This window comes from Andrographis paniculata, unplaced genomic scaffold (genome assembly GCF_009805555.1).
Source record: "Andrographis paniculata isolate CXL003 unplaced genomic scaffold, ASM980555v1 Contig59END, whole genome shotgun sequence".
Taxonomy (NCBI): domain Eukaryota; kingdom Viridiplantae; phylum Streptophyta; class Magnoliopsida; order Lamiales; family Acanthaceae; genus Andrographis; species Andrographis paniculata.
In genome coordinates this window covers 292,555-316,750 of record NW_026137594.1, presented here as the reverse complement: position 1 = coordinate 316,750, position 24,196 = coordinate 292,555, and the positions used below count along the sequence as shown (strand labels likewise).

The window sequence follows — 24,196 nt, the reverse complement described above, 5'->3', positions numbered from 1 at the left end:
TATGCCGAACTTTAACTATCAAAAACCTACATTGGATTAGGATATGTAATAATATCATTATTTTATCTATTTAAATTTAATTTAGTAAGGGCAACAACAATATATAAATTATATTCCCTCGTAAAAATAAACTATTTTATATAAATATTTTCAAAATCATCCTATATTAAACTAAATAATATTTTTAAAAACACATTTTTTTTTATATAAAAACATTTTACTTACAAATAATAAATTAAAACAAAAATCAAATAGTATAACAATTTTTTAATTATTCACTGTTAAAATTAATAAAATTAAATTTGGTTCGATTTTCAAAACTGGCATCACTATTTTGTATCAGAGATATTTTCAATATTTTAAAATTTAATATAAAAATTATGATTATTATGTTTTTAAAAATATAAGTTAATGTCAGATATAATTGTGTCAGATATATTTTTCAAATATTTTAAATTTTAAAATAAAATTTGTAAATTTAATTGTATTTTAAAGAATAAATAAATAAAAAAAAAGACAAAACATACAAATTAATATAACATTATTATCAATTTAAATTCCAATTCAAGATAATTTTTTAAGAATTGTTAAGATATATATAGGTTATATCATGTTTGGGTTAGATCTAATTATAATTAAATCCAATTAAATATTAGGTCTAATCTAATAGTTATCGAGTCGGATCATGTATGTATGATTTCAAATACAATCAAAGTTGATTCAAATACTATATCTAATTAACATCCATTCGAGCATGACGTCGAGTTCTAACATACTCAATCCATTCACATTCCTACGTGGAATAAGATATTTGAATTCTAAATCAAATTTGATTGTATTTGAATATGTCTACAAAACAATTTTATATAAATATTATTTAAAGCTTTCTATATTTAATATAGAAAAACCTATTAAACTAAAAATATTTTAAAAAACAAACATATTTTTTTTAAAAAAAAAAAACTTAATATTTTAAATAATAAATTAAAATAAGAACTAATTAATATAGCAATTATTTAATTATTCATTGTTAAAATTAATAAAGCATAGTTTAGTTCAATTTTCAAAACTGACGTCAAAACTGTTTTGTGACAAAGATATTTTTAAATATATTAAAATTTAATATAAAAATTGTGATAATTGTATTTTTAAATGTAAATTAGTGTCAGGTATAATTGTGTCAGAGATATTTTCAAATACTTTAAATTTTAAGATAAAATTTATGAATTTAATAGTATTTTAAATAGTAAATAAAAATAAAATATACAAATAATAGTATATTACTATTATAGGTTAGAGTTGATAAAATTCATTTGTTACCGTGATTTGCGTATAAAAATATCAATTCAAAATTTTTAAGAATTGTTAAGATATTTCGGATATATCATGTATATCTTGGGTTAGATTCAACTATAATCGAATCCAATTCAAATAGTAGGTCTAATTTAATATTTACCAAGTCCGATCATGTATACATGGTTTCAAATACAACTAAATTTGATTCAATATCATATCAAATATCATATATGCATTTGATTACGACGTCGAGTCCAAACATACTCAACCCATTGAAATTCCTATGTAGTACATAAGACGTTAAACTTGAGTTCTTATTCAAATTTGATTGTATTCGGATCTATCTACAAAACAACTCTATATAATAACGCTTATACTTAATATAGAAAAACTTATTAAACTAAAACTATTTTAAAAAACATATATCTTTTTTATAAAAATATTTTATTTAATATTTTAAATAATAAATTAAAATAAAAACTAATTAATATATCAATTATTTAATTATTCATTATTAAAATTAATAAAACAGAATTTGATTCAATTTTCAAAACTGGCATCAACTGTTTTATGCCATAGATATTTTTAAACATTTAAAAAATTAATATAAAAATTGTTTTAATTATATTTGTAAATATAAATTATTATCTGATATAATTGTGTCATAGATATTTTCAAATATTTTAAATTTTAAAATAAAATTTATGAATTTAATAGTATTTTAAATAGTAAGTAAAAATAATAGTATAACATTATTATTATTATTATTATTATTATTATTATTATATGTCATAGTTGATAAAATTTATTTTTTTACTATGATTTGCGTAAAAAGATATTGATTTGGATTTAAATTTCAATGAAAAAAAAGAAAATTATGAAATAAATCTCAATATGGTTTAATCAATATAACTTTTTTAAGGATTCTAATGCAATCAAATTTGTATCAAAATTTTAATTGTTAACACTATTATGACATATATTTTTTTATTATAATTTATTAAACATATTTAATTTTTTGCTTAAAATTATAAATTAATTTTTAGAAATATTTTATATCTCATTCTTATTATTTTATATTTCATTAATTAAAATTATTAAAATAAATCAAATTATTTAAAATAAAATACTAAATAAAAAATTATTATTATATTTCTATAAAATAATTCTAATATATTGTAGTGTAATATTTATCAAAACAAAATATTATAGGTACTTGAACAAACATTTTTGAAAAATGAAACTAAAAAGAAGAAAAAAATTATCTAAATTTTGTATTAAATAAGATAAAATAACATCCTATAAATAGTTATTGTTATGTAGAACTTTAATTCTCCAAAACCTACATTGGATTAGGATATTATTAATTTAATTTAGTAACCACAACAACAATATATAAATTATATTTCCTCATATAAATAAACTACTTTATATAAATATTATCAAAAACATCCTATATTAACCTAAAGAATATTTTTAAAAACATATATTTTTTTTATAAAAATATTTTACTTAATATTTTAATAATAAGTTAAAACAAAATTAATTAGTATAACAATTTTTTAATTATTTACTGTTAAAATTAATAAAATCAAATTTGGTTCAATTTTCAAAACTGACATCACTGTTTTATACCAGCGATATTTTCAATATTTTAAAATTTAATAAAAAAATTCTGATTATTATATTTTTAAAAATATAAGTTAATGTCGGATATAATTGTGTCAGAGATATTTTTCAAGTATTTTAAATTTTAAAATTAAATTTGTAAATTTAATCATATTTAAAATAATAAATAAAAATAAAATAAACAAAACAAAATATACAAATGAATATAACATTATTATTATTATACAAATGGATTTGGTAAAAACTCATTTGCTACTGTAATTGCCTAGAAAAAAAATAGTAATTTAAATTTCAATTCAAGTTAGTTTTTTAAGAATTGTTAAGATATATAAGTTATATCGAGTATCTCTTGAGTTAGGTCCAACTAGAATTGAATCTAATTTAAATATTAGGTCTAATATATAGTTATCGGGTCGGATCGTGTAGATATGGTTTCAAATACAACCGAAATTAATTCAAATACCATATCTAATTAATCTACATTCAAGCAGGACGTCGAGTCGGGAAGTACTCAATCCATTGACATTCCTATGGTATAATAAGACATTTGAATTCTTAGTCAAATTTGATTGTATTCGAATATGTCTATAAACTAGTCTATATAAATATTATCCAAAACGTCTTATACTTGATATTAAAAAACTTATTAAACTAAAAATATTTTAAAAAACATACATACTTTTTATAAAAATATTTTATCTAATATTTTAAATAATAAATTAAAATAAAAACCAATTAATATAACAATTATTTAATTATTCATTGTTAAAATTAATAAAACACAATTTGGTTCAATTTTCAAAACTGGCATTAGACTGTTTTATGCCAGATAAATTTTTAAATATTTAAAAATTTAATATAAAAACTGTGTTAATTATATTTGTAAATATAAATTATTGTCGGAGATAATTGTGTCAAATATATTTTCAAATATTTTAAATTTTAAAATAAAATTTGTGAATTTAATAGTATATTAAATAGTAAATAAAAAATAAAATATACAAATAATAGTATAACATTATTATTATTATATGTCACAGTTGGTAAAATCATTTTTCACTATGATTTGCGTAAAAAGATATCAATTTGAATTTAAATTTCAATTTGAATTAAATTTTTAAGAACCGTTAAAACATTTAGGATATATCATGTATGTCTTGGGTTTGATCCAACTATAATTGAATTCAATTCAAATATTAGGTCTAATCTAATATTCATCGAGCCGGATCGTGTATACATGATTTCAAATACAATAAAGTTGATTCAAATATCATATCTAATTAATATGCATTCGAGTAGGACGTCAAGTCCGAACTTACTCAACCCATAGATATTCCTACGTACAATAAGACAGTAAACTTGAGTTTTTAATCAAATTTGATTGTATTCGGATCTCTTTATAGACAATCAGATCCTATGTATATATGTATGTATAATTTAGCTTTGTAATGAGCTTCACGTCTAAAGATTTTTTTTTTTCATTTTTAAAATAAAATTTGTGAGCTCTATCATGAAATATAGAGGTTTTGTTCTTTCAATACTTTTTTCTCACACACGTTTTTTCAAAAAAATTAACACACTACACATATTTATTATTTTTATATTTTATACATAATTTTTTATAACTTACATAAAAATAAAAAATAAAATTCTTTTCTCATGAAACAAATACATCCTCGGTGTGTTTAGTTCTGATTCTAAAATTATATTTTTTCTGTTCAATATTTACAATCTTTAATAAAAATGAACTATTTTTTAATAAAGTATTATAAATTATGATTTAAATTTAAAAAAAAATTGAAATTTAAACGACCAACGAAAAAACTCATGCAATAATTATTATTTTTTCTAATAAAAATGTGAGTTCCACAGTTAAATTCATATTATATGCTTGAATATTAAAATTAAATAAGATTGCAACAATAATTTATATAATTTTTAGTAAATTGTGATGAATTTGCTTCAAATTTTATATTCATCAATATATGTTAGGCTTAAATAATAGCATTTGTTTGTTGTTTTATAAATTTAAATTTAAATTAATACTATTATTTTTATATTTTTAACAAAAATATATTAATTTTTTAGAAAATATCATATTAAAAAAACTATGTAAATAAGAATTTAAATGAACATTTTAATTAAAATAATTTCAAACTACAATCAAATCAATTAAATACTATTCATTTAATACTGTTTCCAATAATATACTAATAATTTTATAAAATATCATATCAAAAATATCATTTAAATGAAAATTCAAATTAATATTTCACTTCAATTCAATTTTAAACCACAACTAACCCAACTCAACTCATTATATTGGATTATCTTACAATAATTTTTTTTATATATAAAAATCTAAATCAATAGGTTATTTTTTATTTTGATGCATTATTATTATTATTATTATTATTATTATTATAGTCACATAAAGGGTAAAAAAGGTTCAAGTGAAATTTAATTCAAATTAAAAAATTTATGAATGTTAATTTATAATAAAGAATCTTGAGAATAGACAAAATTGTATTAAGAGAATCAAAAGACTTTTTTTCTTTACATTTCCCACACTTGATTCTTTTGTCATGATTTTGTCATTAACTGTATGGAATCAAATTCTAATATTGAATGATTCATGATTTTAATTGTGTTTAAATAATTTTGGAACTATTATTGTTTATTCAAAATTTCACATTTAGTTAAATATTCTTTTTAAGTAAGCAAAAATAATAGTATATATTTTTATTAAAAATATAAAATTTGCATATTTTAAAAAAGATTTAAAAGACTAAAATGATACAACAATTTAGATGTTCATTGGATCAAATTAATAATCTCTTGATTTGATCCAAACAATTTACAAATTCAAGAAAAATATATATATCTTACAATACAATATTGTGTTACATAGAATCATATATTGTACTATTTATATATTATATTATGTTATATATATATATTTATTGTATTAAAAAATAATAATATACTGTATTATCTATCGCAATATATATTAAATATTGTATTATTATATATTATTTGTTTTGTATATATAGGTGTTGTTTAGATCAAATCAACACCAACTGATTTGATTAAATCAACATATAAATTAAAGCGACTAAAGAAAATGTATATAAAACAATAATATCATATCATTAACTTAAATCATTTCACATAAAATCTGTCAAATCAAATTATATTTAAAGGATGAATCATTAAAATTCAATAATATTTATCATTCAAATTACATATGAGTATCATTTATTTTCAAACAAATTAAGGTCAAAGATTCTGCAGACAAACTATATATATATTAAAATTTGATTAGGTATCACCATTAAAAATTTTCATTACCCACTTCATCAATGAATTTAAAATTGCTGATAATTAATTAAACCAACTATATCATAATACAATAATAAGTGTTTAGTTGTATTTTTATGTTTTGAATTAATTTGAAAAGAGTAAACTTGAAATAAAGAAGTTTTTGATGTAATTTATATATATGTTTGTGTTATAAAATAAATTAATTCATAACATAGTATTTCAAATAAATTGTGTATTGCATTACAAAAATCACTTAGCAATGCAAATATATATTGAATTGAAAAATCAATGATGAGGTTTTACTCTTTTTGTGATTTTTTTTTTTTCAAAATTTACCTATTCAACTTTTATGTTTTTTTTATAAAAATACGTTGTTCTCTTTCATAATAAATGACATTCGAATTTCTATTCAAATAAAAACAAATCATCAAATCAAACACACGCACGTGTATATATATATATATGTGTGTGCAAATTTTACTTTCTATAATCTAATATTTATTCCAATGAATTTGAAAATTAGTGATACAATGAAGCAAAAAGATACGTTATAGGCTAATCTTACACGGTAAATATACAAACACGATTGCTTGCGATCGAGAATCTAATCTCATGCTTTATTAACATTGTAAAGGGAAAAGTCGTGAATTATTCACACAATTTTTGACTAATGTGGTGTGTTATTCTTTGAATATTCAGTTCATTTTTTGTTAAGTAAATATCGAAATATCCTTAGCTTAATCTTGTTAAATTTTGGATATATATATATATATGTAAATTGAGTGTTGCATTAAAATATCGGGAAATTGCTTGTAAAATATGTTCGAAAGATAAAAAAAAAATGATTGAGTGTTAGATCAATATTCTATTCGTGATTATGTGATAATATTTTCATTTTACACGGATTTTAATAAAAATATATCATTATTCTTACAAAAAAACATTACTAAAGATACTAAAATCACAATCTCAATTTTAAATCAAAACCAAACAAACCTATATTCTTATTTTATGCTTTCAATACTTCTATGTTTGCAAAATCACATGGTATGTTTATTTGAGAAATTATGGAAGATTTTTATTAGTTTTTTATTTTTTTGAAAAAAGAAAGTAAATTAAATAATTATTTTTTATTTTTTTATTATAAAAAATAATTTTACGTTTAAAATATTAAATTAATATTTATTTCTATCCTATCAAACAATTATTTTAATATTATTTAAAATCAAAACCTAAAATTAACTCTTCAAACAAACAAGTCTACCCTTGTCGTGTTTGATTGAGTTGTTATTAAAAAATTTACAACAATATATACTTATATATATAATATTAAATAATCACCAACCAATATATATTAGGGTGTATTTTATCCTTTTTTATGGATTTAAAATTATGCATTATGTTTTTTTTTTTTCTCATAATTATTATTATTACATTCAATTATTATTTTTACTTTAAAATAGCATCACACACACACAAAAAAAAATTATTTATGCTCAATTTACATTAATATAAAAATAAAAATTTATACAAAGTAATGTAATATTTACTCATCCTAATTAAATAAATGTGTTATAAAAGTTCAATGAATCATATTGTAGTATATAATAACATTATTAATATTTCATAACAATAATACTAAACAAAAAAAATAAGATAAACAAAATAATAAGCAAACTTATGAATTTATAATTATTATTCAGCAATTTCACATTTGTAAAATCAATATTATAGCATTCAATTATTTCACACAAGTTACAATGTTGTGAAATAAAAATGAAATAGATAGATACAATAAATATTTATTATCATCAATATCAACATATTATATTTATACGTGTTCAATAGTATTACAATGAAACCAATAATATGTCCTCAATAAGCGTGTTCAACAACTTTTTATACATTATTAAAATCTACAAATAATCTATTCATTTTTAACAACTTCGTATACACAAACAACCAACACTAGATAATACTTCATTCGTCCCTGCTATCATGTCTTATTTATTGTAGATACGAAAATTTAGGAGATGTATAATTAGTAAATAATTAAGAATATATTAGTTAAAATAATTATCGTGTAATAAAAATAATTTTATATTTAGATTAAGATAACTATTGGTCTAACTAAACTAAAAATTTAAAATGAGATTAAAGTATATAATTTTTTTTTAAAATATGAAAGTGACGGAATAAGTTTGATAGACAGAAATGGAAAGATATACATAGTAAATGAGACGGAGGAGTAATACTATCATACAGTTAAAACAATTTTTTTAAATTGAAATAAATATGCTAATATAATTTATGCCAATTCTAATAAAATTGTAGAATTTAAAATTTGGTAAAATACAATATTAAAATATTCAATAGCTATAACAATTTTGAATTATAGTTACTTAAGATGCATTATTAACTTGGATGTGAATATTGATGTATATTTGAACGTAGAGTTTTTTGATATTTATGTTTTGACATTTTTAATATTTTATTATACTCTTTAACTGTTTGAAAAAATTTAAATTTTTTTATTATTACTTAAAATTGTAAATATTTTTTTATTATTTTAAAAAATACACCATATTTTTTTATTAAAAACAAATATTGAAGGAAACAACAATCAAATTTATTTTTTGAAAATTTACCAATTCAAGCCAATATAAAAATATATTGTTATTTAACTTGAAATCGAGTCAAATTATAGCCTACCCACAGATTAAATCTAAAATTAGTTAATTAGGTTAAGTCTAATTAATTTATAAAAAAAAAAAAAATAACGATGCAGACGGTTGCATGTCGTGCTGGTGCTACAGCCTATTGCCACGGTCTTGTCTACTAATGTCCAAATTTATTTGATTGGTTGTTTTTAACACACATCGTAATTTATTTAGTTGTTGTCATATTCGTTTATTTGTTTTTATTGTAGTGTTCATTAATTGCTAATTAACATTACAAGTAAAGAAGAAAATTTAGAATTGCTAGTTTTTGTGTTGTTGCCAATATTTATTTCATTGTTTGTTTCTAGATACAAAAGAATTTGTTTAGTTGCTGTCAAATTTATTTGTTTTTGTTGTAGTATGTCTAATTATTTGGTAAGTGTTGCAATAGTGATTATCTTATATTATATTCAACTGAATTATTGGTTATGTCAATTTATTTAGTTATTTGTTAATTTGTTGAGTCATATAATATTATATTTGAAATCATTATTTGATTTGCGAATATATGAAGTTATTCATAGTTTTGTAAATAGTATCTATTAAGCATCTTATATAATTTTATATTAAAAATTTATTGTATTTTTACAATATAAAAGAAGAAAATTTTACAAAAAAATTGATCTAATGTGGTGAATCAATTTCCCTTGTGTTTTATGTACAATAATTTCATATCTAAGTTTAAGAATTTGAAATTAAAAAGACTATTTTGGAAGGCTACCGCAACCTACAATAAAAATAAGTACAAGCGAATGGTATAAGAAATAGTATAATATATTTCCAAAGTCAATGAATCCAAAAATACATTCGAGTGGTTATATGATATTTCTGAGCATCAATGGACGAGATCTAATTTTCCTATAAGGAGTAAATGTGATTTTTAGTCAACTACATTAATAAGTTTTTCAATAACTATTTTATACTCGTTTGACACTTTTTTATAATTGAGATATTTGATTGAATAAGAAGAAAGAAGATATCCAAAAGTATAATGATTTTATCTGCCTAAATATTGTGAAGAAAGTTAACAAACAAAGAAAATAATGTCAAAATTGTTTCCTCAGTTGGATATATATGACAAAGTTGAAATCATGAATAGACCGATGCACTATGTGGATCACCTTAATTTTAAAAAATTGCACATATGGTATGTTTCAGATAAAAGAGAGTCTGTTGTCAAGTAATTGTAGCACTCGATATGCATAGAAAAGACCACTAGAATTTGTAGATCTTCCTCTTGTAATAAAATTTATGTTGATCGTGTATTAAATCAAGTGGTGTGTATAATTGTTCATTATGCACTCTTTTTTGTAAAATTCAAAACTTTTTAGGCACATCATCGAAAGATGCGCCTTTTTTGTCCAAAACAAACAAGTCATCTTCACCGATGTATGTCCAAGTTAGTAAGTCATATTAGAGGAATCATGTGTGATAAATAAGATACGGAAGCATCAGAAACTCATGACCTCGTGATCATAAATTCACCATATACCATAAGATCCTTTCTTATCGAACATATTTTGAGATAATTTTTAATTAATAATTTGTTGATTGTAATTAATTATTGGTATGTATGAATTAAGAGAATAATATTTGTTAATAACGTAATAATTGGTGTAAATAATTGATAAGGAAAGGATAATAACTAAATGGATAAATTTTAGATTTTGAAAACTAATAATAAGGTAATTTTACTAGAGGGATAAAAAGATAATAATAAATTCAGATGAAAAAAATATTACTTGTCCTTATCTATATTTTATAAAATAATATATATGAAGTGGAAGCCAACATATTTCTTTGATACAAATGGTCTTAGTGTAATTAATAAGAAATAGAAATAACAATTATTTTATACATTAAAATTTCAACAATGTCAATAATTAATAATCAAAATAGAATTAATTTGACAATGAGTAATTAAAACAGTCAATATAAACGATAAAGACATTGAAGTTAATATAGAAATGAATAAATTGCACCATAAATTATATACTTTACCATAAAAAATAAAATTTAAAAAAAATCAAAAAAGGCAAGCTGGTTTAAAAAAAAAAAGGGCAAGAAAAATTATAACACCGAATCTAGACTTGTATATGTATTAGTATAATAGAAGATGCATTAATAACCTATATTTCCCAATTGACAACTTTGACCAAGACTTAGTTCAGTTTGTTTCTACGTTAGGTATTGGATTTTACTATTATGAAAAATTTCTATCAAATTAAATATTGAACTTTAATTTTTATATTATATTTAAAGTATGTCTAATGTAATAAAAATAATATTTGAGTGGATATAATACATATGTTGAAATTTTTTATATATTTTAGTAACACACTCAAAATCTAAATAGTAAAGATTAATATAAAAATAGAAAAGAATATTATTTTTCGAATAACATATTATTAATATAGCATCCACGATAGAACACTTTTGAACTAAAAAGTTATTTACAACACTCTATTAGTCAAACTTAAACAGCATAACAAATATTAATATACCATTTTTCGTAAGTAAGCCAAAGCACATATGCTATTCTTGTTATTTTTTGATTTTTTTTTTTTTATATATAATAATAAGTATTTCATTTAAATTATATAAAAAAATATAGTAATCCATTTATATGATATATTACAATAACATTATCAAATACCGATGTTTCATTTAAAACATTATACTAAAAAATAAAAATACATACACCCATAATGTTGAAATGCACCAATGACCGATATTTAATACAATAGCATTTAAATAGAGTATAATTTTTGAAATATAAATGGGGTGTATTCATTCTTTTTTTTTTTTTTGATAATATTATCTAATTAATATTATTAAAAATAATATTATTATATATACACACTCATAATTTTTATACTCCATAATATATATTCTATTGATTTATATATATATATATATATAAAATCAATAATTCAATTCAACATATATTTCTTTTTTAGATTAACCCAAAAAGCTATTTTCAATACAAAATATTATACTCCTATCTAACAATTATTCTACAAAAAAAATAATAATAAAAACAAAATACCAACACATTAGCTTGTAATTTTTTCATCATGTTTTTGCTGCTTATAATTATTTTTTTGTACGAAATATATTTTAAATTAAATGTCTATTTTAATTCTGTATACTATACCAATTAAAAAATAATTTTATATTGAAAATATCAAATTAATATTTATTTATTATATCAAATAATTATATTTTAATTAAAAAAAATTCTATATTTAAAATCCAAAACTCTACCACCTACCACAGTGATTTTCTTTAAACTAATTTTATATGTAACAAATGTTAGTTTCAGATTATGTTATTAATTTTAAAATTTTATTAAACCATGTTATGTTCCGAGTAGGTCAAACTTAAACTATGCAGATATTCTTTTATTAAATCTATATACAAAATACAGAAAATTAAATAAATAATTCATACACAATATCCGAAACGCTACTTACAAATATACATACATATTAGGTGTTGTTTTGATTTAAATATATGATAAAATAATTACTCTTTTCGTTGTCTAACTATAACTTCATTTGACCGAATTTTTAAAAAGATAAATAAAATTAGATTATTATTTTTTAATTATTTAGAATAAAAAATAAAAATACTAATATATTTTCAGTAAATATGTTATAAATAAATATGTTATAATTTTTTTTAATTAATTAGGTTGGAATATAGCTATTTGAAAATATGTTATAAATATATGGTACGTGATATTGGTAGGGTAGGTGGGTATGTAAACTGCAATAAATACCAATTTACATATTTAAAAAATAATAATCTGGAACTTGTAAAAAATATAATAATAATAAAATAAAAATTGAATTCTGTAGCAGCGGCAGTACAGAGAAGAAAGCTATTGGGAGGGGTCGGTCATGGCGTCGAGTGCCGACAAAAATCATGGGAAATGAGAGTAACCATTTTTTTACCTATTTATTTATTAATGGAATCATTCTGCTCCCGCCGGCTGATTATAAATTTTGTCTCTGCGGCCATTATCAGCCCATCTCGTCGAACGCTCCTCCATCGTCTCTGCCGATCCGTAAAAAATGGCAGCAGCTGCTTCTGGAGTCTTCACCAGGGTTAATCAACCTACAGCGTCGTTCCTTCGCACAGCCAAGCTTAATTGTGGAGGGAAGAAGCAGGTTTGTTTGCGTTCATCGATTGTAATGGAATGTTTCCGTGAATTGAATTGACCTAGCTGTTATTATTATTAATTTTGTTTTTGATGCGAAATTGATTGGGGTTTTTGTGGGGATTGGTGTAGTTTTTCGTGAAGGCGAATGCTGGTAATTCAGAGGCGGAGGGCGGAGGCGTGGTGATTCGGAGCGAGAAGGAAGGGATTTGGAAGGACAAGGATGGATGGAAGATTGATTTCTCCAAGGACAAACCGCCGACGACTTTGCTGGATACGATCAACTATCCAATCCATATGAAGAATTTGTCACTCAAGGTTCGTTCGATCGATTTCAATGTTCTTATTTATGCACGCAAGGTTACTGACGAAATGCTTCAATGGAATTTCCGAAAAAAATACGAAAACCTTAGTGCTGAAGTATTTGTTGTTCGATCTTTCAGGAACTGGAGCAGTTAGCAGCGGAGCTCCGAGCAGAAATTGTGTACTCTGTTTCGAAAACGGGCGGCCATTTGAGCTCGAGCTTGGGCGTGGTGGAGTTAACCGTTGCTCTTCATCATGTCTTCAATTGCCCTGAGGATAAGATCATTTGGGATGTTGGCCATCAGGTAAGGATTTTGGATTTAGATTTGGATTATGATTCATACATGGTGGTGTTGTCTCGTATGTATGTATGTATGTATGTATGTATGTATAAGCATGATTGTTGGTCGATTTTGGATTGGTTTTTGATTATGATTCATACATGGTGTTGTTGTGTTGTATGTATGTTCATGTAAGTATGATTCGGTTTTGAGTGTGGAGGTAATAATCTTGCAGACCTACGGGCACAAAATCTTGACTGGGAGACGATCGAAGATGCATACACTTAGGAAGACATCGGGGCTGGCTGGCTTCCCGAAAAGGGATGAGAGTGTGTTTGATGCTTTTGGTGCTGGTCATAGCTCGACGAGCATATCTGCTGGACTTGGTGTGTTTTTAATTTAGCGATTCTGTTTCGTTTGTGTTTGTCTTAACTATTTGGCGAAAATTTGGATTCAAATTTGAATTTTCTTGCGCATAGGGATGGCGGTGGCGAGGGATATACTGGGGAAGAACAACAATGTTGTATCCGTGATCGGAGATGGTGCGATGACAGCTGGACAGGCGTATGAGGCGATGAACAACGCGGGGTTCTTGGATACTAACCTAATCGTCATCTTGAACGACAACAGACAGGTTTCGTTGCCCACAGCAACGCTCGATGGCCCTGCCAAACCCGTTGGCGCCCTCAGCAGTGCCTTGACTAAGCTCCAAGCGAGCACGAAGTTCAGACAGCTCCGGGAAGCTGCAAAAGTAGGTGCTCGAACCTTAAATTATCAAACTATTGAAGTTTTGAGATGATATCGTAACAGTTTTGTTAATTATCTTTCGACAGAGCATCACGAAGCAGATCGGTCCACAGGCACACGAAGTTGCTGCTAAGGTCGACGAATATGCGAGAGGGATGATTAGCGGTCAGGGTTCGACACTGTTCGAGGAGCTCGGATTGTATTACATTGGTCCGGTGGATGGACATAATATCACCGATTTGATCAATATTTTCGAGAAAGTTAAAGCTATGCCCGCGCCGGGGCCAGTTCTGATTCATATAATAACCGAGAAGGGGAAGGGATATCCTCCCGCCGAGGCAGCAGCCGACAAAATGCATGGTATTTTAAACACATGATTCTGTTCGAAAAAATGTTTGCGAGATTCAGCCAAGTATTTTTAGGACTAAATGCGAGTTCTTCATTTTCTTACAGGTGTTGTCAAGTTCGATCCGGCTACGGGAGGCCAGTTTAAGACCAAGTCCCCGACGCTGTCGTACACTCAGTACTTCGCCGAAGCTCTCATTAAAGAAGCCGAGGAGGATCCAAAGATCGTGGCGATTCACGCTGCGATGGGTGGAGGCACTGGTCTGAACTATTTCCAGAAACGATTCCCTGAGCGCTGCTTTGATGTGGGCATTGCTGAGCAGCATGGTGTGACGTTTGCTGCTGGATTGGCCACTGAGGGCCTCAAGCCGTTCTGCGCGATCTATTCGTCGTTCCTGCAACGAGGCTACGATCAGGTTGTTCATGATGTGGATCTTCAGAAGCTGCCTGTCCGCTTCGCAATGGATCGAGCTGGTTTGGTCGGGGCTGATGGCCCGACTCACTGTGGAGCATTCGACGTTGCATATATGGCATGTTTGCCGAACATGGTGGTCATGGCTCCGGCAGACGAAGCGGAGCTGATGCACATGGTTGCGACTGCTGCAACCATCGACGATCGCCCTTCCTGCTTCCGGTTCCCTCGCGGAAACGGTGTTGGCGTCGCTCTTCCACCGAACTATAAAGGAACTCCGCTCGAGGTAGCTTTGGAAACTCTACTTGATTCACAAATTAACATCAACATTTGAACTCATGTATTTGTTTGTGTACGTTGTCGAACAGATTGGGAAGGGACGAGTGCTACTTGAAGGCACTCGAGTCGCGCTTCTTGGATATGGTTCGATCATTCAGGAGTGTTTGGGAGCTGCGGAAATGCTGAAATCCTATGACATGTCGACGACTGTCGTCGATGCGCGATTCTGCAAGCCATTGGACACGGATTTAATCAGACGACTCGCCAAAGAACACGAGGTGCTGATCACAGTCGAGGAAGGCTCCGTGGGAGGCTTTGGATCGCACGTCGCGCATTTCCTCACTCTAAATGGCCTTTTGGACGGACCCCTCAAGGTATCGAAACCATAAATTTTGCCGCACTTTTATCGACACTGTCTTAATTATCGTTCTAATAGCGCGCTCCTAATTGAAATGCAGTTGCGCTCTATGGTGCTGCCGGACCGGTACATCGACCACGGCGCTCCAGCCGATCAGCTTGAAGCAGCGGGGCTGTCAGCACGGCACATTTGTGGGACGGTTTTGGCGCTGGTTGGGAAGACAATGAGGGCGCTTAAGCTGTAATTGGGTAGGAAGGCATGTCTGGAACTGAGGGTTAGCTATATGTATGTCTGTCTGTATGTATGTATGTTTGTGATGTCTGTGGGAGAGAAGGAAGAAGAAGAAGAAGAAGATGAAGAAGAAGAAGTTGGTGAGGAAGTTTTGTGAGAATGTGTAGCAATGAAGGCAGAGTGTGGGAAGAAGTTTCATGTGTATGTGTAGATAGTTGATGCCTCTGCTCTCTGTCCTTTTCGGAAATAATAATGACTCTTTTCTAAGAGAGTAGTATTTATTGCTTTATTTTGATTTTTTTAAAACATACTAATTTTCAAAATTGAAATAAAAAAATAATGAATTTTGGTGTCGGAGTCTAGGGTATGCGTATGCTTGTGCTTCCACACGTGATCAAATTCTCGACAGCAGCGATGGCATTGAAGAGCTTCACTTGAGTTCACGTCACGTTGGTTCATGATGGTGGAAGTGAAGAGTGATTGATTACCACAGTTATCATATTCTACCCCCACCCCAATACGTCAAGGAGAGAATAGCTGCCGCCATTGGGTTCGCCGATTATTGCAACTTGATAAAAATATATGATTCCTGACTCTATGTATATCAACTTATTTAGCATCTCAGTCATGTACTTCCTTCCTGGTTCAAATTTTCATATGATCCCATCTTTTTAAATGCGCTCATATTTTATCTACATTATGTCATTTTAATTCAGTTACATCAAGTGTTTTTTTTTTTTAGTTTTTTAAAAAGTAAGTAAAAAATATATATGAGATTATTTTTTTTTTCTTAAAAAATTTATATTTAATTTTATATTTTGTAAAAAAAATTTACATCCCATATATATATATATAACAAGTAAAACCCGAACCAATTTGAACTCATAATCCACGGCCACTAAGGGTGTGTTTGTTTGGGGGTTTGGATTTTGGATTGGGATTTGAATAGTAAAAATTTTGAATTTGAATAGTTGTATGATGTGATATAAATAGGGTTTGATGTGATGTTTTGAATGTAAAATTGATTTTTAGTATAATATAAAAAATAAAAAATAGGTGTTTGATTTAATGTTTTGGGGGAAAAAAAATTGAATGAAGAGTGGAAATCCTCCAAAATCCTTCAAACAAACACACCCTAAGTAAATTATTGAGCCTAAAATGATACAAATGCACGCGGAAATATGTCATAATAAATTCAAAAATAGCTACCCAACTTCCTCGATTTTGCCCTCAAGTCCTCAACCCATCTGGCGGAGGCCCATATTCATCGACTCGACTCGACCCGACCCGACCCGGTTTCCCCATCTCAGGATGGTGGTTTGGATACAACGAAAACGAAAACCCTTCTCCATTTCCAATTGCTCCTCCTCCTCAATCCATGAATCCGTGATTGATTCTTCTGCAACAAAGGGTTATTCTTCATGAATGGGCTCTTTCGCCGCGCCGCCGCCGCACGATTCCCTTTCACAATGATCCGATCAGCGGCCACAGCCACGCCGCCGCCATTGCTGTCCGCGTGCCAGTCTTCGCTGTTTCTCATTTCTTCATTAATCAAGCACTTCCCCTATTCTGTCGCATCGGAGACCGTTCCTCCATTGGATCTCCCGGCGGCCGACGTTTCCTCTCAGCTTTTCTCGCTTTTGTCCGAACCGAATTGGCAGAAGCACCCTTCCTTGAGGAAATTGATCCCGGCCATATCTCCGTCTCTATTCTCCTCATTCCTCGCTCAGCATCCCCATCTCAATCCACAAATTGCCCTCAATTTCTTCAATTTTCTCTCCCTGATACCCACATTCAAACCCAACGTCCAAGCCCATGCTTCTCTGTTGCGAATTTTGGTTAGGAACAAATCATTTCGGAACGCGGAGAAAATTAGGGTATTAATGGTGAAGTCATGCGAGACTGAGGATGACGCGAGCTTAGCATTGGCTATTGTGCGAGGGCTAAACCGCGGCGATGATGCTGATTTAAGGTTTAGACTCAGCCTTAGGTCTTATAACATGCTTTTGATGTCACTGGCACGATTTGTGATGATCAGTGACATGAAATCTGTTTACAGGGAGATGCTGGATGATAAGGTTTCCCCCAATATATACACATTTAATACCATGATTAATGCTTATTGTAAACTGGGTAGTGTGGCTGAGGCCGAGTATTATTTGAGTATGATTTTGCAGGCACGTTTGAAGCCGGACACACATACTTATACTTCATTTGTTTTAGGACATTGTAGGAGAAATGATGTCGATAGTGCAGTGAAAGTTTTCTTGAGTATGCAGCAAAGGGGTTGTAGGAGGAATGAGGTTACTTATAATAACTTGATGCACGGCCTGTGTGAAGCCGGAAAGGTGGATGAGGCGATGGGTTATTTTTCACTAATGGGAGAAGATAATTGCATACCTAATGTTAGAACCTACACGATTCTAATTGACGCTTTGTGCAGCTCTGGTAGGAGGTTGGAGGCTTTGAGCTTGTTTGAGGAGATGAAGGTGAAGGGTTGCGAGCCTAATAATCACACTTACACTGTGATTATTGATAGTTCGTGTAAAGCCAGTATGCTTGATGAAGCGAAGGAAATGCTGTTTGCAATGATAGATCGTGGGATGGATCCTACGGTAGTTACCTATAATGCTTTGATTAATGGGTATTGCTTGAAGGGTATGGTTGATGCTGCTTTAGACGTGTTTGACATGATGAAGACGAAAAAATGCAATCCAAATGAGCGTACTTATAATGAGTTAATATCTGGGTTTTGTGTGTCGAGAAAAGTGCACAAGGCAATGGCTCTTCTCGATAAGATGCTTGAGCAGAAGCTTTCTCCAGATATTGTCACTTTTAACCTTTTAGTGTATGGACAATGTGTTGAAGGGGATACAGACAATGCTCTTCGTGTCATCAAGTTAATGGAGAAGAGCCATGTCGTTCCTGATCAGTTAACATATGGGCCTATCATAAATACATTATGTGAAAAGGGTAGCATTGACAAGGCACATGATTTAGTTGAATCTCTCAAAGAGAAGGGCGTAAAGGTAAATGAGATTATCTATACGACACTGATTGATGGATATTGTAATGTGGACAAAATTGACTCTGCCCTAGCATTGTTTGAAAGAATGCCTGCAGAAGGGTGCCTTCCAAATTCATACACTTACGACGTGCTAATTAAGGGATTTTGCAAAGTGCGAAAAGTACCTGAGGCTTTAAAACTTATTGAGAGAATGGTTGAGGATGGAGTGAAACCAACAGTTGTTTCTTACTCCATGCTCATTGACCATATGTTAAAAGAGTTTGACTTTGATGGTGCTAATAGGGTTTTGAATGATATGATCACTCAGGGACATAGCCCTGATGTATGCACGTACACTTCATTCCTTCTTGCTTATTTCAACTGTGGAATGTTGAAGAAGGTGGAGGACGTGATGGCTAAGATCAAACAGGGTGGGCTCCAACCAGATATGATTGCTCACACAGTTCTAATTGATGGATACGGGCGTTTGGGATTTTTAGATATGGCTTTCGATGCATTCAAGTCTATGGTTGATGCTGGGCAGGAGCCATCTTCTTATACCTATTCAGTCTTAGTAAAGCATCTGTCACAGAAGAAACTAATCAGTGGAGATGCAGGGCATGAGGAGCACAGTAATGGCTCCATTAATATTGGCGATGTCTGGAAAATTATGGAATATGATACAGCAGTTGAGCTCTTTCGAAAAATGGAAGAGCACGGGTGCCCACCTAGTGTAAAAACTTATGCTGCACTCATTACTGGACTCTGCAGAGAAGGGCGTCTGGAAGAATCCTGGAAGTTGGTGGATCATATGAAACAACATGGGAAGTTTCCTGATGAAGAAACATATAACAAACTAGTAATTTGTTGCTGTAACAAGAAATTGTATGAGAAAGGGATGAATTTACTCGATGCCATGCTCAAACTTGGATTTGTACCTGAAATAAAATGTTACAAGCAGCTTGTTTGTGGGTTGTACATCACAGGGAATGATGAGAAGGCTAAGACAACCTTCTTTAGGCTACTTCACTCTGGTTACAATTATGATGAAGTTGCTTGGAAAGTTTTAATCGATGGCTTGCTGAAACGGGGCTTAGTTACTCAGTGCTCTGAGCTGGTCAGTCTCATGGAAAAAGATGGTTGCACAGTTTCTTCTCAAACTCATGTGATGTTAGTACAGGGGATTCTTGATGAAAGTCATGGCACATAGAGCTGATGGAACTGCATGTGAGTGTGTGGCTTTTGCTCTGAGTTCGGACCAAGTCTAGGGCTTTGGGTTGCCCGAACAGATGTCTCTGCCTTTTATCACTTTTGTATGCTGGTTCTGTAGATCTGCTGCTACCCTTTGCCATAATGCTGTTGATGACTTTTAGTTATCGGTCAAAAAGGGTCAGGACAGAGACCAGAGTACATCCTAATCAAATGTGAGTCAGGTAAAGTTCTACTTCCTTTCAATCTAATTTCATATTTCTATATTTAAGGACCTGCGTATGCATATGTTGTTCGTATTCCTTGAACTGCTTTCTTTGTTAGCTGCCTTTGATTTCTTTATTTTGAAATTGCTTAGCTGTCTGCTGGATACACTGCAATGCTGCTGCATACCTGTTGAATTATTCTAAATTATATGCATATCTTTTTTCTGAATAAAAGTGAAGTGAGGTTTCTGTGCAAGTCAGTTTCATAAATGTGAAGTAGCTTGAAAGTATGGACACCCTTGTGATGATAGTTTTCAGTTTGAGGCAAATGCAACTTAAGGATGATTTTTAACACAAAAATAGTTACAAAATAACTTTAATTTCTAGCAGCCACAACTCATGTTTTAGTTCATCATGACAACATTTATAGCATTCCAATTTTTTCAAATTGTGATTTGAAGTATAAATTAAATGTAGGAGCTACGCACACTAGTTTTTCATTACATGGGTAGAGTTTTAGATAATCTATCCAAGCACCATCTATTGCATTATAATTTTCAGCTTGACTCAGTAGCATATGGACTCCTCTACCATGCCATCTTTTCATTCTACCCGAAGTATGAATGAATAAAAGAATATGATATTTTCGACAGGATATTGACTTATTATTCCAGGAAAATTGCTTGATCAATGAATTCAATTTTTATTTGCAGGGGAGAACATAAATATCGGCACAGCTTATTGTGCCATCCCTCCTTGCTGATAAAGAGATTTGTATTCGCTTCTATATTCTTGATCAAACACGGAAGCAATGCCATAAGGTAATTACTTCTATACAGAAGATTCGTGTCAATAAACATTTTAGACTTTTGCATTGTGTAAAAATTTCCCACGGTTGAAGAAAAATCAATTATGCCAGTAGATTATAAAAGATACCTTATCTTACATCCTCTAGTTTTCTTGCATCGGCTAATGGTTACAATACAAAAGACAGAATATAGTTGATTAAAAGCCTGCATTAATTCTTGTTCTTTTGAAGATTTGGGATATAGTGAATTCGACTTTTCAAAGACCAGACCTTCTGAATGAGCCGCACATTATGTGTCATAATTTGAGCTTTGGTCATGGTTGTAAATGGAACACGGTAGCCATGAAAAGCTTGTGTCATGCCATGGTGCAGATCTATCATGATACAATACATGTAATTAACATAACACATTTTCAAAGAAAGTAATATTAATAATTCATGTATTTAATCAAAAAATTTATAAAACATAAAACTAAGAAAATAACTTTAATATAAGAATTCAAAGAATTCAAAGGGAAAAAAGAAAGAAAAAGACAGTTTATGTGAGAAACTGGGATGTTGTCCGGAAGTGCCCCTTTTCCATTGCATTAAGTCTACCAAGAATTACAGAAGCCTTTGCCGAACCCCAAACTTGCTTCCTGCACAGATAACCTTGTTATATGCTATTGGGGAATTTCTATACTCGTTGTTCTTCTTTCTTTAATATTCTTGAGATGAATCATCTTGACGAATACTTTGTGGGTTTGCTGAGATTTGCACACATACTAATGGACTATGTTTCCATGTATGTATATGTATATCATGTCTGTGTATATATATAATTGGTTTACATCATTTGAAAGCAGAAGAGTGCTAAGGTGGAAAAACAAGCAACAGCAGTTGACGCATTTCAGTTTTGGACCTTCCATTGAAGATGAAGGTAATTAATTCATCAACAATGAAATGACTTAGTCAATAACATCCTTTTACATTTACTTATTATTTTCTTCCTTGTCAGGTGCACGCAGTAGTGGCTTGTTGATTATTTGGCTGCAGTTTGGCAACTTCAGGTCATTTTTTGCTGCAATTGCCACCATCTTTAGATTTCCGGGAAGCAGAAAGCCTTGAATTATGCAGTTTGATAGCTCATCATATGGTAATCGATTTCTTTGTACACGGTCTATACTAAATTGGTAGATGATGATGACGACGACGATGATGATAGATACACACACAAGTGGATTAACTTATATGAAAATCTTACAAAATTCATTTCCATTGCATGTAACAACATATCATTGATATTTGTGACGGTTGCCTGCGACAAACTTCAGAATAATTGCATCAAGTATGCAAACATGAGCTGAAGTGTAAATTTACACTTAAGTAGGTGTTCTTGTTTGGTATAAAGGAGTCGTATTTTGAATTTTTTTGGTAGTAATGTCTCATTATTACTTATTAGTAGCTTTAAGGTGATTTGTCACCTTCTTAGAGCTTTCATACTTTATACCTTGCTGTAGGTACGTGTACTTGAACTGGACATTCCTGCTATGTAATGTGAGGCACCCGAATGGTCAATTCCGTTGAACTTGATGATGTACTATGTTTCATCGATCTTTTGTTGTCATAACATCCCTTGATATCATATAATATTTTGTCAGGATATATATATATATATATATATCTATGTTATACTCCCTGTGCAACATTTGTGTTTTGATATAGGAATTTAGGTAGGGAGTATTAAGTATAGTAATTTAAGAAAATTTGGATATTAAGTGATGTGATTGAAGAGAAAAATGATTATTTATTTTTTTATTTGAGTTATGTAATGTGATAAAGTGAAAGTGTATTAATATATGTATATAAATATTATTAATTATTTTTAAATTTAAAAATATTGCAAAGTATTTAGAAATGAGGGAGGATAACTTTATTGTTTTAAGAAAATGCTTTGGCTAAATAGTGTATACGATTTTTAAAAATATGTATAAAAATAAAACCTAATCATTGCACTTGAACGGAAACAAGAAACTGTCCTTCCATACATATACAGTAGTAAATGGAGTAAAACGAAACGACATGGCAATCGTACAACAGTGGCAGCCAATCAGGATCGAACTCGTGGCAGTGCCTAATTAGAATGACGTCGCTTCCGATTAGACTCTTGCCTGCCCGGTAATGGTCGGATAGACCGGATTTGTCATTCTGACCCGCCCCGATGGCCCAATTATCTTCGAACCGGCGGTGGGCCAGCCGGGTGTCGAATTTGATTAATTAATGATGAGGCATGCAATGATGGTGAAATCTGAACCGCTGATGATTTTAATTGGTCACGTGTTTGATATGATATGCTGCGTGGTTTTTCTTGCAAGAATGTAGAAACACAATTTGAACAAATTTATTGTACTCCAATACACGATCCTGAATTTAATTATTTACCTATTCAAATAAAATGTTTAAATTGACTAAACTATTTTTGTTTAATTAATTGTTAGTATTAATTCACCCTATGCTGAATTAATTATGCACATATATCAAAATAAGATTTAAAACCTCAATATATATATATATTCATTAATATTAAGTCGCCTGCCTTTATACATGTATAGGTGTATCTATATACATACATCTGCTGTTGAAAATTTATTATATTTTAAGAATATCAAAATAATCTATTAAAATAAGTTCGATATTAATATTAACTTACGGACTTTTCCAACACCCACTGTACATAGGCACAACGGACAGGGTCAGAATCTGGGATAGCGATCCTGCCTGCTCTACCGTTCAATCACCGGTATGCGTAATGTTTACCCCTCTGCCCAAACAACCGTGCTAACTTTTTTTTTTTTTTTTTATATGTCCCAGATATCTTGCAATATTTCTAAATTATT

The 24,196-nt window shown here is 29.2% G+C and overlaps 2 protein-coding genes across 5 annotated transcripts; both read left to right on the top strand.

Annotated features, from left to right (window-relative positions):
* Positions 1-12,797: 12,797 nt before the first annotated feature.
* LOC127258317 (probable 1-deoxy-D-xylulose-5-phosphate synthase 2, chloroplastic) lies at positions 12,798-16,357 on the top strand. The gene is made up of 10 exons (XM_051285116.1): positions 12,798-12,912; positions 13,002-13,144; positions 13,267-13,452; positions 13,578-13,742; positions 13,954-14,104; positions 14,198-14,469; positions 14,552-14,825; positions 14,919-15,508; positions 15,591-15,875; positions 15,960-16,357. The coding sequence occupies exons 2-10, from the start codon at positions 13,049-13,051 to the stop codon at positions 16,101-16,103; spliced, it is 2,163 nt and encodes a 720-aa protein (XP_051141073.1). The 5' UTR covers positions 12,798-12,912; positions 13,002-13,048; the 3' UTR covers positions 16,104-16,357.
* Positions 16,358-17,347: 990 nt separating this feature from the next.
* LOC127258257 (pentatricopeptide repeat-containing protein At5g65560) lies at positions 17,348-22,725 on the top strand. Of its 4 annotated transcripts, none has more exons than XM_051285044.1 (5): positions 17,348-18,062; positions 18,534-20,530; positions 21,226-21,333; positions 22,166-22,239; positions 22,318-22,725. In XM_051285044.1, exons 1-2 carry the CDS (start codon positions 17,512-17,514, stop codon positions 20,305-20,307), a joined length of 2,325 nt encoding a protein of 774 aa, XP_051141001.1. In that variant the 5' UTR covers positions 17,348-17,511; the 3' UTR covers positions 20,308-20,530; positions 21,226-21,333; positions 22,166-22,239; positions 22,318-22,725. The 4 variants fall into 4 exon arrangements, with proteins under 4 accessions (XP_051141001.1, XP_051141000.1, XP_051140999.1 ...); XM_051285043.1 differs by having other exon boundaries at positions 17,348-18,168; positions 18,268-20,530; XM_051285042.1 differs by having other exon boundaries at positions 17,349-20,521.
* The last annotated feature ends 1,471 nt before the right edge of the window (positions 22,726-24,196 follow it).